General features: G+C 36.4%; 1 protein-coding gene across 1 annotated transcript in view; it reads right to left on the bottom strand.

Moving 5' to 3' along the window:
• Positions 1–1327: 1327 nt before the first annotated feature.
• Positions 1328–13856, bottom strand: part of LOC107742890 (C-myc promoter-binding protein-like) — a 29162-nt gene continuing 16633 nt past the window's right edge. Inside the window, exons 20-31 of the mRNA XM_016555969.1 lie at positions 12489–12611; positions 10412–10525; positions 8610–9496; positions 8298–8523; positions 6739–6830; positions 6477–6652; positions 6289–6394; positions 4923–5141; positions 4659–4776; positions 3175–3328; positions 3011–3075; positions 1328–2443 (exon numbers count right to left, since the gene is read on the bottom strand). Coding sequence (XP_016411455.1) covers positions 2307–2443; positions 3011–3075; positions 3175–3328; positions 4659–4776; positions 4923–5141; positions 6289–6394; positions 6477–6652; positions 6739–6830; positions 8298–8523; positions 8610–9496; positions 10412–10525; positions 12489–12611 — 2417 coding nt within the window. The 3' untranslated portion in view covers positions 1328–2306. The remainder of the gene's footprint in view (positions 2444–3010; positions 3076–3174; positions 3329–4658; positions 4777–4922; positions 5142–6288; positions 6395–6476; positions 6653–6738; positions 6831–8297; positions 8524–8609; positions 9497–10411; positions 10526–12488; positions 12612–13856) is intronic.

Genomic DNA, 13856 nt, shown 5'->3' with positions numbered 1-13856 from the left:
GTATAATTACCTTTTCCATAATCCATTGCATTTTAAACATTTAAACGTCATCAATCCTCTTCCCAACCACACAGACTCAAAGTGCATCTTCATTATTTTCCATCATAAAAGTAGAATCTCAAGCATATAACAAGACTTCTTTACAAAGTCTAATGTAATCAGTATGATTCTGATAAAAACAGTTGTGAATTTCCATACAAATGTCACACTGCTGTTTGAATTCACTACTGAGTCAAGGATTGTTTTTTTTCAAATATTACAGTGTTGATTTCTCTCTTGAGAGTTGCTCATTGTAAATATTCATTTGTTGGTTCAGTGCAAAATTAAATGGGGTTTCAAATGTGACTTTTCCTCCCTCTGTTTCATCGAAAACAAACCAGTGACACCAACACAAACACTCTGGAGTCGATTTAAGTGTTTATTTACAGTTCTAAACAATTTTATAGACCTGGCTCAGATCTGACTAAATGATATATACAAATATAAATAGAAGTAACAAAAGGAGTGATATGTAAAGCACATTGCCCTAACAAAATGATTTGTTAAAAAAACGAACAAAAAAACAAAATGAATCACCTTACACAGTAACCGCTTTAAATAAACCATTTCCATGAAATAGGTCTGTTTGTTTCACTACCATATGGACGTAAAAAGCAGGTTATAGAAAAACTGCTAAATATTAACAGCAGTGTAAACTGTATTTTTTGTAGTTTTACACAGCATCAGGTCAATAGTTTTTTTTCTTCATCCCAAAATGTTTAGGGCAGTATTATCTGTTTTTTTCCCACTTGGGGCATTAACATCAATGTGTCATTGTGTATAATTACAAGTATTATTATCTTAATCCATTGCATTTTAAACATTTAAACTTCAGCAATCCTCTTCCCAACCACACACACTCAAAGTTCATTAACATAATGATAAAAAATGAACAGTATTAAAATATAACAGATCCAGTTACCGCATGTTTAATTCGTAAAGAGTTTGTGAGTAAATAAGTGCTTGCATGCTTCAGATACTTTTGTTTTATGCATCTCGACAAATGAAACCCATGCTCAAAAAAGTTCATTAACATAATGATGATAAAAAATGAACAGTATTAAAATATAACAGATCCAGTTACCGCATGTTTAATTCGTAAAGAGTTTGTGAGTAAATAAGTGCTTGCATGCTTCAGATACTTTTGTTTTATGCATCTCGACAAATGAAACCCATGTTTATGCAACACTGCACAATATAAAGCAATGTTTAAAAAAATATATATATATACAGTGGGTACGGAAAGTATTCAGACCCCCTTCAATTTTTCACTCTTTGTTATGATTGTGTAAGTGGGTGTAAAATGCTGACTTCACATTCACATTAACAGTCCATTTTATTTTATACTCACTATATTACTCTTTATACCCTGTTGTAAATTTGTCTCCGTACTGTTCTTCGCCCCAAGGTAAGGCATTTCTCAGTTCAAAATCTGATCAAATATATTTATCACCTGTGAGTCAAGATTTTATATTTGGTCCAGTTCTGTACCTCAAGACGACAGTGTCACTGACGGTCACCATTCGACTGGTCTCCAGGACCAGGACGACAAACAGCACATGCTCAAAAGAGAAACCTATACACTACGAAAAGCATAGTCTTTACAAATGGAGACACATTAGTTATAACAAATTCCAGTCTTAAAATATAACTGTATAATACAAATATGCAAAATAATAAGACTATGTACACAAAGTCTCTCTGTACGTGAAATATACAAGTGCCCCTAGAAGGCCAAAAGCGGATTGTGTTTGTCGGGGTTGCTCGTTGTGCTTCTACGCATCCTAAACGTGATCGATTTGATTGTTCTATAGCTACTGGTCCCGAATCCACTCCACGATTCACTGGACGTGAACGAATGGAGCGATGGAATGACCTGAGCACAATGGTATTGCTCCTAATCTACAATAACCTCTATACTCAAGTTTACTGAACCTGAGCGGTGCTAGACGATTCAAATGTGACCCCAAGTATCCGAAAGGGGTTGAGGGTCAAGACATTAGGCAGATGGAAGAGCAAAATTGAGGGAGAAATGCAAGAAAAAGACATGATCACTGACTTGATAAAGTGGCATATTCACAGGAAGTGTATGAAGAAGAACAGTCACATAACAGACAGGATTTGATTTGAAAGAGACCTCATGGGAGCCAGAGGTAGCTTTGGTTACGATGAATGTTCAGGATCACATGAATGAAAGTGTTGCTTCTTTAGATGAGACTTCCTGTGTGATGGATGTGAGGAAAGAGGGAGGAATGAGAGGAGGCGAATCAGAGACTGGGCAGCCCAAAGGTTCTCCTGCATTCCATGACTCCAGCACTGGGTGGCCGGTCACAATTGTGGGTCATCTTAACCTGGCTTGGCGTCAAACGGTCATATGCCATTTTGTATTCACGGTCGAATGCATCTGTGAGAATAAACGTTAGTATTGTTAGTAATGACGCTAGTGCTCACATTCAGTGGTTTCATAGACGTACATTACAGTTCATAAGTTTAGGGTCAGTACGTCTCTTATGCTCAGCAAGGTTGCATAAAAATGGTAATATTGTGAAATATTTTTACAATTTAACTGTTTTCTATATTAATATACTTTCAAATGTAATTTATTCCTGTGATGTTAATTCAAAATTTTACTCCATTATTCCAGTCTTCAGTGTCACATGATCCTTCAGAAATTGTTCTAATATGCTGATCAAGAAATATTTCTCATTATTATTATTGATGTTGAAAATAGTTATGCTGCTTAATATTTTTGTGGAAACAATGCTACATTTTTTTCAGGATTCTATGGCGAATAGAAAGTTCAAAAGAACAGCATTTATTTTAAATTAAAATCTTTTGTAACAATGTAATGTGTCCAATGTGTCCTTGTTGAATAAGAGTATTAAAAAAAAGTATATATATATAAAAAAAAACATACTGAACCCAAACTTTGAAACAGTAGTATAACACATTATCAAAACAGTCAGCTCACCAATATTTATGCTATTCTTGCCCAAAGCCACCAAAGACAGGAACATGATATCTCTATATAAGCTCCTGCATATGACAAAATTAAGAAAAATTAGTAATTAAGATTAGCTTCTCAAAATGTTTATTAAAGCAGTTTCATTTAAACACTTTACACTGTTCTCCTACCGTTGTCTGACGAAGCCCAGTCTGGTGCCCAGTAGCTGCAGTATCTGACTCATGGGCTGGTAGATATCGTTCCTCTGGATGCTCTTCACGACACTCTGCAGCAGCTCTAAGCTCACAGCCTGCTCCTCCTCCTCAGATGCTGCAGGATTTGCACCTGTTAAAAAACACGACCCCAGTATGAAGTAGATGGCTGGCACACGGATGGATGCAAAACTACTGCCACAGCTGCTGAAGTGTTTTGAGGGGGTTTAAGTACATTTAGTAGTTTTTGTTAAACTTTCAATGCAGTTGTTAGGGTGTTCTGGGTGGTTAAGTAAAACTATTACAATCTTTTTTAATAATTTAAATAAAGCTCAAATAATCACGATTAATCATTTGACAGCCCTTATAAAAAGCTTAAATTAAAAAAATCCTCCTCAGATGCTGCAGGATTTGCACCTGTTAAAAAACACGACCCCAGTATGAAGTAGATGGCTGGCACACGGATGGATGCAAAACTACTGCCACAGCTGCTGAAGTGTTTTGAGGGGGTTTAAGTACATTTAGTAGTTTTTGTTAAACTTTCAATGCAGTTGTTAGGGTGTTCTGGGTGGTTAAGTAAAACTATTACAATCTTTTTTAATAATTTAAATAAAGCTCAAATAATATTAGAAATATATATATAATATAAATATTAGATAACAAGTAGGGCTGTTAAACGATTAATCGCATCCAAAATAAAAGTTTGTGTTTACATAATATATGTGTGTGTACTGTGTATATTTATTATGTATATATAAATACACACAGATCCATGTATATATTTAAAAAAACAATATATATATATATATAATTTATATTATATATAAATATGACATTTTTCTTAAATATATACATGCATGTGTGTTTATTTGTATATACATAATAAACATACACACATATATTATGTAAACACAAACTTTTATTTTGGATGCGATTAATCACGATTAATCATTCGACAGCCCTTATAAAAAGCTTAAATTAAAAAAAGAATGAGCTGTTTCCCTGTCAACTAATTGAAATAAATATGTTTAAAGTTGAAGTACCACAATTACAAAAATTAATAACCGAAATAAAGATAAATATAAATTTTTTTTTATAAAAATTACAAATGCATATAATAAAATAGTAGAATTTAAAATATAAATCTGCTATAATAGTACATAAATAATATTATAAATAATACCAAAATAACACAGCTAGGTAAAAAGAGCCCACTCTCTGATATTCGGGCACCTAAATATAGCTCTGATTCCTTCTCCAGTGTAGGGCTAAAATATATTTTTTTTTTCTATAGAAAAATAATGCCACACTTAAGCCTCATGGTTTGAGGCATAACTCATGTCAAACAGGATAATATGTTGCAAATATTTGTCCCAGAACCACTTTCATGCACATTTACAATCATAAAGCACACTTTTCAGTGTGTAAATGAGTTTATATATATATTTGTATCATCTTCTTACAATATGATTTCCAGAGCAAGTAGCAAGGCTTGATGTGATCCTGATGCAGTCTGGGATTGTCCCACACGATCTGGACCAAGACATTTTTACTGTCCTCTGATGCACAACTTTGCAGAGGCTGCAGAAAAAAAATCAATAATATTTATGCAAGCTGTTAATGAGAAATACAGCGGCATCACCAACAGCTTCTATGCATTTACAATTATTCTTAAATTCCAACACAAATGGGAAGAGGTACATCATGTGAGAATTCTTGAGACCCACCTGAGAATCTCTGCAGTGGTGTTTGGAGCTCAAATAGAGGCCCGGCAGGCTGCTGGGCAGGTCCAGCCTACGGAAAAACCACACCAGATTCCAGAACACAATAGGGTGGTGATCCACAATGGCTGCAGACGAGATGGCCTGGTCCCCCTCGTTCACCAGCAAGCTTTCCAGTTCCTTCCAAAGCACCAGAGGACTCAGGTAGGGCACGGTAACTGGCTCCTGCAGCACAGAAACACTAAAATAACTACCAGCATAATCAACTGAACAAACTTTTAAGCCACAGACATATTAGATATTACATAATACCAAATTTTCTGAGAAATAATGTTGCACCGGGTCAAAATTGCAGTGTTGAGAGAAAAAGCACAGATAAGTTGCATCTGTGTATAAGTCACATATTATTCAGAAATAATGTAAAATACCATTAAATAAAACAAAATGTTTACAAACATTATAAACACAAAAAAACATGTATTTTAGTTCCCTTTACTTTACAATAAATATATAATAAATTTAACGCCATTCTGAAAAGTACAGGAATAAAAAAATCTAAGTATAAAACAAACTAAAATAAATGATAGTGGCATTCATTTTAAACATAATTTATTATAAACACCAAGCCTAAACAATTTATTTAAAGCAAAACTGGAACTACCTGCATGTGGGAAATGCACTTTGGCTCACGTACCTCTTTCATTTGGCATTAAATCAAATGTGTGTGCTTTGCACATTTATTGCATGCTTGACATTGACTCACTATACGCAAAATACGCAAGCTGCGTAGGGCCCCCGAAACACCAGGGGGCCCCATTGCTCTCAAAGATGATTTAATTTTAGTTTTGTTTTTGAATTTAGCCAGCGGTTATGAAAACATGAATGATCATTTCTTTTAATGTGGTGCGCTGTCGCCCTTTCTATGTAAAAATCAGTCAAATCATGAAATGTGAATGTCGTACGGTCTTGCTCGAGACTAAAAAAACTAGTTGAAAGCGTATCGAGCCGCAGAAGAGACACTGTTTCTCAAGCGCTTTCCGCGAGGGCGATTCGAGATGGAGTGAAACACGGACAAATGCGTTTCATTAATTCGTTCATAACCACTCATACCCCACTCCACCCTGCCCGCCAACACAGTTTTGCGTAGGGCCCCCAGAAGTCCAGGATCGGCACTGCGTTGACTGCATTATATAAGTCGCTTTGGAATGTAAATCACTGCACGTTTCAGATTATCCGCAATTTATATTCCAGAAAATATGGTACATTTCATTACATATCATTATAAATACCATAATAAAGATCTGATGCATACAAAATATTATTCTGAAACACTGAAATGTAATGAATTGTAGATTGAGGAACGTATTCTTACAGGGTCTTTTTTGCCATTGCTGGATAGATTGCCAGTGGCGTCATAAACTTGTGGTAGTTCATCTGTGGTGTCTGTCTGGCAAGTATGTGCATCTTGAGAGGGAGATCTGATAAAATACACAAGAAAACTGTTTGAAATGGTGAATATCTCAATAGAAATGTCTATTGTGTGGTTGCAGACCTAATTACCTTTCCTGGTCACCCAGGTCTCTGATGTCCACATTGAGCAGAGGCAGAAACGGAGAGCCGCAAAAGGGGCACGTGCTATTGAGGTTAGAATCGTCAGCTGTCCAACCAGCCATGATCTCTTCATCATACACCAAACTCTCACAGGTGTTACAGCGCGAACAACTGGACATACGTACCTAGAAAGTCAAACAAAGTTAGCCACAATAACTCCTGCTACAGTAATACTTCAACATATGCGTCATTCAAATTAAGAAAAACTCACTTTAACAGCGTAGTTCTGCATGGATTGAGAAAGGCTGGAATCAGAACACGCGTCTGGGGTCTGCAGAGCTTTCATTACTGACAACGATGGACCTGAAGGACAAAAGACAAAACAAAAGTCACTCTCTGCAGCAAAAGGAGTTTTGAAAAGATGATGTTTTTCATCAGAGAGCAATCTTCTCCAAAAACAAGTCACATTTCAAGGTGATTGCCTGCAGGGATTATGAATGCTAATTCTGATGGCGCTGAATGAGGAGAGAAGCTCTACAGAAGTCTGGGAGAAGAGTGTGTATGCGGGTGTGAGTGATTGGGGAGCACTCCAGCACAACCCCCATCAGCATGATTAAAGAGCCCCTCTCAGACCCCATTACTGCAGAGCCAGACACACTCACAGCCCTGTCTACTGGCCTACTTCTGCAGCTGCTGGAGCAGAAACAATGACCAGCCTCATGAACGACACACAGCACTCCATATGCAAAAACAAGCTTAATCACCCACCAAAAGCATCATGCATAATGGCCCGGAAAAGCTACAAATAAGTTAATCTTTACAATAGAATTCTTCACAATTAGAATTATCACTCATTTACATGTATTTAAACATAGATCCTTCTCTTTCTTTGGTTCTCTAATTGTACAACATTGTAATCTTAACAAAGGACCAGAAAATAATGAGTATTACTCATTGGAGAGCTTGATGGGTAATTTTTTAGCACGCTGGCTATTTTTAGTCTATGTTATTCAGGAGAAACCACAACGTTTTGCCCAAACAGGAGCCATTTAAAATTTACATTATTTATCAATATTAAAGATGTGGTATGTAATTTTTGCCACTTTACTAAGTTTGCTCACTTCAACCTCATGTCCTCAATTCTCTGTCTAGAAAACCCAGAACTAAAAAAAAGTGTGGGTCACTCTGTTGACTTTTGTTTTGCTTATTACAGAGGCCAGGTATTTCACATTGACAATTGTGTGAGATAAATATCAAGCATGAAATTGTAAAAACAAGTTTAAATTAAATAACAAAATTAAATAATACATTTTTATATTGAAATTACAGTAAAATTAGCAAATTATTATTTTAATGCAACGGTCATCAAGATGAACTCCCTAGAAAAATACAACAACACAAGTTTTTCATAAAACCTTACATGGATAAACAATGTATTATGATTAAAAACTTGAACTGTCCATATAACAAAATGTCATCATTTCAAACTAGTCATTAGAAAGCAAAATAAATCAGTAATATACAGTAATAAAATAATTTAATTATTGTACTTTTTAAAAATGTGTTTGTGTTAAATTGTTTAATTGTATATTTTATTTTATGCTTTTATTTATTTTCACTATGTCTCAAGACACCCATTTAATTTCTGTGAGGTAATAGGGAATAATTTTATCAGTTGTATTTAAAAAACAGATTCCAATTAATTAATGCAATGCACAGTGTCTGGATACATCTATATGAAAATGTAGGATGAAATTAGCATGAGCGTCTGGCATTTAGATAACAGTGTTATTTCAGGAGTGTAGTGAACAGTGAATCCTGCAAACGCACCAGTTAGCGAGGACTGGCGGTAAAGTCGAGGTGGTGCAGATGGGCTTTCTAGGCAGTGGCTGCTCCTGTAAGGGCTCCTTTTGGGACGTGTGACAGGCTGAGTGGCATCCCGTTGTGGGGAAGAGAGCCCATCGGGGTCTACACAGGAATCACTCTCAATCAGAGAGGAGCAATCAGGGTCACCTGACCCCAGAGAGGACACACTGACCCGGTCAGAGTTTAAGTCCTGGTGAGGATGAGAAATAGACGTGAAGAGACAAAGACAAGGCCTTCATTATCAGAAAGTAAGAAGCTCCAAAACATCATACATACCTGTGCAATGGACGACTGAGAGGAAAGTCGCGAATACAGTCGGCTGGCTTTCTCAGCGACACCCCTCCCAGCAGAGAGAAAGCTGCTCTTGAACACGTCCAGGGTCGGGGTGAGCAAGGAGTCCATGGAGAAAGAAGAGGAGGGAATAGGTGAGGAAGGTGAGGCCAAAGAGGTGGGCCGCTGCTCCCTGACCCTGCGCACGCGGCCCTGAGGGAGGGAGGGCGACGAGAAGAGTCTTGTTCGTGGCTGAGGTTGGAGTTGGGAGGTGCTGGGGGAGCTGAGCGCTGCGGACATGCGGGGAGAGCTATGAGGGGATGGGGTCTGACGCCCCTTCAGGTCCACACTGAGAGACCGCTGGCTTAACGGGCTGCTCAGGTTGTTCATGTAGTGATGAATCTCTTCAGCCAGGTCTCGGCGGGCGGTTGTGGTGTCTGCATTATCACCCTCACTGTGGGCTTGAGTCTCAGCCACCATGAGGGACAGAGGATCAAAACCTGCTTCGATACCGGTCCTCTTAACCACTTGCCCAAGAGCACTGCTGCAGCTCACGCTCCTCTCCACGCTGATATGCTCCCTCTCCATGGCAACTGTGCAGCTAGCAGTCCTCTCCACGGCAACTTTAGGTGGGCTCACAATGCCCCCCACTGCTTCCGTTTCTATCAATGTTGGAACAGATTCATTACTGAGTTCTCCTACTGTCTTATCTGGGGTTAGATCCAGTGTGCTTGGCCTTACGGGCTTGTCTCCGAAAATATCCAGGGAGTTTGGCCTTTTTGTCTTTGGAAGGGCTTCAGAAAAGACATTACTGGTTTCCCCATTGGTTGCAGATGGATGGATTCCAACCACAAGAGATGAATCCTCTTTCTTTGAGAGTACAGTCTGGGATACTGAACATTGAAATGAGACGAAAAACAAGGAGACACTTGTTAAAATGAAGCATATCAAAAAACAGTTTAATAACCAGCAGTGCCACACTTTACCACTAGGCGGAAGCATAGAGGTGTTCAGTGCAACTCATATTTGTAATCAAATACTAGTGTATTGCTTACTGCTTACTGTGCAGTAAATTCTATATAGGGCAACACTTAACAATATGATTTTATTCAAAACATTAGTTAATGAAAAAGGTATCATGAAATTACCATGAACAACATTCATTAAGTATTCATTAATCTGATTTATAAGTATACAATTGTCCATTGCTAATTCATGTTTGTTCATAATTGTTAATTTATATAACTTGAAATGTTAGAAATGTAATAGCATACTGTTCAGAAGTTTGTTTTTGAAATAAATCTCTTATGCTTACCAAGTTTGCATTTATTTGCTCAAAATCAGTAATACTGTAAAAAGTTATTACAATTGTTATTAAAATTATTAAAATAACTTTTGTATTGCAATATATTTTGAAATGTAATTTATTGCGGTGATGAAGCTGAAGCTCAATTTTCAGGTGACATCTTCAGTTTCACATGATCCTTCAAAAAGCATTCTAATATGTTGATTTGGTGCTCAAGAATAATTTCTATGTATTACCAGTGTTGAAAAGAAAGTTGTGCTGTTTAATAGTTTTGTGGAAACCATGATATATTTTTTTTCAGGAATGTCTGATGAATAGAGTTCAAAAGAACAAGCATTTATTTACAATGTTACTGTCACTATTCTGCATGTGACAACCATTATTAAATAAAAACATTTGTTTAGGATTTTACTCAAATTCTGTAGAATGAGTAATATAGTAGTACGTCATAGTGAACATATCCTGTTTATGTTTAGGGACAAAAGCATTCTGTGTTACTCACATGGGCAAGAGTTGTCCTTCTTCTCCTTCATGTCTGGAGAGTTCTGCTCCTCACCTCCTCCTAACCTCACCTCCTCTTTAGACAGGGAATCATAGCCCTGATCAGACTGACCACCTGGAATGAAACAGTACATAGAAACACCCCTAAAAAACTGTGCAAAACATAACAGTGTGCACAAAAAAATATCCTTATAAAATAATAATATTAGAGAGATGTTTTGCAGCGCTAATAAGCATGTCTCGCAAATCTGTATTGCATACTTTCAGCATTACTTTTGGGATTTTGGGTGAATTGATGCAGCTGGATAGAGACTCTTAGGAGAACGGTTTCAAACAAAGTAATTTTAGCATAGCACATCATAACGCATGATAACATAACATCAAAAAGGAGCACTGATTTACTCTCTCATATACCATAATAGGGCAGAAACACACTGACAGACACTCACAGGGTGGCTGCTTCTGAGCCACACCGAGAAAGCTGATGGGGCATAAAGCTCACATCATAGTACTGCCTCCAGAGGTGAGCTAAAATAACACCATTAGTCATTCCTTCTTTCCTTTCTCATCTCCTCAGCCAGACTCCTGCTACGAGTGCTCAGTATCTGAGAGTCTCTTCTGTCAAACCATACATCTCTCAGATCTCCTTCATGGGCATCACCGCCTATAGCTTTAGAATGCTTCAAAAAGCTGTTCGAAAATATAGAGGGGCTTTCTTCTCTGTCTTTTAACGTATTCTCAGACATGGGTGTCAGGCACCTACTGCAGTCCCGCTCATTTCTTTTCATTTCATTACTTTCCTTCTTCTGCGGAATACAAAGGTGTACAGTATTTTTTATTTTTTTGGTCGTGTAATGAACATTAATGGGGTCTAATGCTGTTTTGAACCATATTGACTTTCATTCTATGGACAAATACAACAACAAAAAATATGTATCCTTTGATAACTCTTATAAGTGGCATGAGGGTATGGAGATGATTGCTAGACCCATCTCAGTTTAAAGATCCTGCAAAAACTTTGTATACTACTGTTTAAATGTTTGGGGTCAGTAAGATTTAAAAAATAATAATTTAATACTTTTATTCAGCAAAGATGCATTAATTTGATCAAAAGTGACAGTAAATACATTTATAATGTTACCAAAGATTTGTTTTTAAAGGGGTCATATGATGCGATTTCAATTTTTCCTTTCGCTTTTCAGACCGATTAGTTTTGTAAAAATCGACGCGTTTCAAAAAGGCGGGGCATAGAGGAGAAACAATAATGTACAGTATGTGGAAAATAATGTGTTTTTTGAACTTTAAACCGCATAAACACATTTCATTACACCAAATACACAAAATAATGTTCTTTTTAGCAGCATCATATGACCCCTTTAAAATAAATGCTGTTCTTTTGAATTTTCCATTCAGCAAAGTGTCCAGAAAAAAAATGTATCATCATAACTGTTTTCAACATTGACAACAATAGGAAATGTTTCTGGATTACCAAAACAGCATATTATAATGATTTCTCAAAGATCATCTGACAATGAAAATGTAAAGTAATGGCTGCTGAAAATTTAGCTGTCATCACAGGACAAAATACGTTTCTAAACACACTGAAATAGAAATGACTGTTTTAACTGTTTTTGATTAAATAAATGCAGCCTTGGCGACCATAAGAGAGTCAAATATATATATAAAAAAGTACAAACCCCAAACTTTAAACAGTAGTGTATTGCATAATGAAACCATTCACTGTATTAAACTAGATTTTTTTGCATTAAACTTGATATTTTTGTTTTGGAATTTGCATTCAAAATTCATTTGGATCATCTGAGGGGGCATGTGAATGGGCGTAATGCTTTTGTTCACTGCACCAAATGTGTTATACTAATGTGTGCTTGAAAAAAAGAGTAAAAGCGAGAAAAAAATGAGGGAGAGATGTCTTTTCACTCCCACAGTGAAAAATAATGACTCTCCTAGAGACTTCTGACGAGTTTGAAAGAGAGAGAAGCACGTCCTGTTGTGCTGAGAGCAGTGGAGAACTGGTGATGGAAACAAAAACAAAAACAGATGAAAGCAGACCCGGGTACCTGTGCTGGATTTGTCATCACTGGAATCCATTTTAGTGAAGTCTGTATCAATGGAAACTCGCTCCGCCGAATCGTTAGAGCTGTCCAGACTGCCATGGCTGACACTGTCGAGATCACTGGCATCTGCTCAGAAGAACAGTATGAAAGACAGTTAGTGGGAGAACTAACAAGTAACATATTTCAAAACACAACAGTCTGCAACGTAAAAAGCTCTCTGGCCAAAGATTGCATCATATTTCAAAGTGGCAACAGAGCAAAAAGGAGCAATCAAAGAACATGTGTGTAGAGGCTTTTCTGATCCAAAATGAAAAATAAAGCCACCCACATGGTGAGAAGGTTGTTGAGGGCTTTCAAATTGAGAATATCTCTCAAACATGCGTCACCATTTTAAGCAAAATCTAACAAAATTAAGTTTTTAGGTTTATGCCTTAAAAAATTTAAAAATAAGCAAAATAAACTTCATTGAAGGTACATGACGGTAGGGGTGGGCGATATGACCAAAATTCTGTTTCACGGTATGACTAATTTTATTTCACGATACAGTTATTAATGTATGTAGTTATTCTGAAAATTGACAAAAAGGCTTTATATAATAAATAAACTCAAATACTTTAGAAATGAAAAGTACTTCACCTTGTTTGATTTTTCTTTTATTTGGTAAATTATTTATTTAGTAAAAACACACTCAACTTTTTAATTAACTGCCCCCAACTGATTGATATTAAATGCAACTTTGTAGGTGTTTCTGAATTATTTTTTAAATCTCATGTTATTGTTTTACTTCAGTCAGTTTATAATATCTAAATACTTTATATTGAAATATTCTATTCATAATTAATTAATTTAATTTCGAAAGATATTATTAATACTAGTTACTTAGTTTAAAATTGTTCCCTGGTATCTGCTTATTATACTGCATTTTTAAGGGGCCTGTTTTGCTCTTTTTGTGATAACTGGCAACTCTTCACCTGGAGCTTTAATCAAGAGAGGGAAGAGTTAAATAGTGATTAGAAGGAGAGCAGCAGTATGCAAACTGAACATCAGCTACTGTTAGTGCTGACTAAGTAGTTTAAATTATACACACCTTATAACAGTGTCATTATTTGACTCCAGCCCAGTGAAGACTGACACATTTCATATTCACCTCTCACTTGTGCGTGCGTATCTTCTGCATCATTAAAATGTGGTCGGTTAATTTAAGCATCAAGTTGAGAGACGTATCGAATCACAGAAGTTTATTATCAGTTGGTTCTGAACAGTGTCTGATCATTTGGAGTTAGAAAAATATAATACGCACTGTTGGATTCTCAATATTTAGTCATTTTTAACAGGATTATTTACATTCACTTTAACAAGCAGGTTGTTCAT

The sequence above is a fragment of the Sinocyclocheilus rhinocerous genome, unplaced genomic scaffold (genome assembly GCF_001515625.1).
Source record: "Sinocyclocheilus rhinocerous isolate Xijiao unplaced genomic scaffold, SAMN03320098_v1.1 scaffold1008, whole genome shotgun sequence".
Lineage (NCBI taxonomy): Eukaryota > Metazoa > Chordata > Actinopteri > Cypriniformes > Cyprinidae > Sinocyclocheilus > Sinocyclocheilus rhinocerous.
The sequence above is the reverse complement of the archived record's forward strand: the minus strand, read 5'-3'. Positions and strand labels throughout refer to the sequence as shown.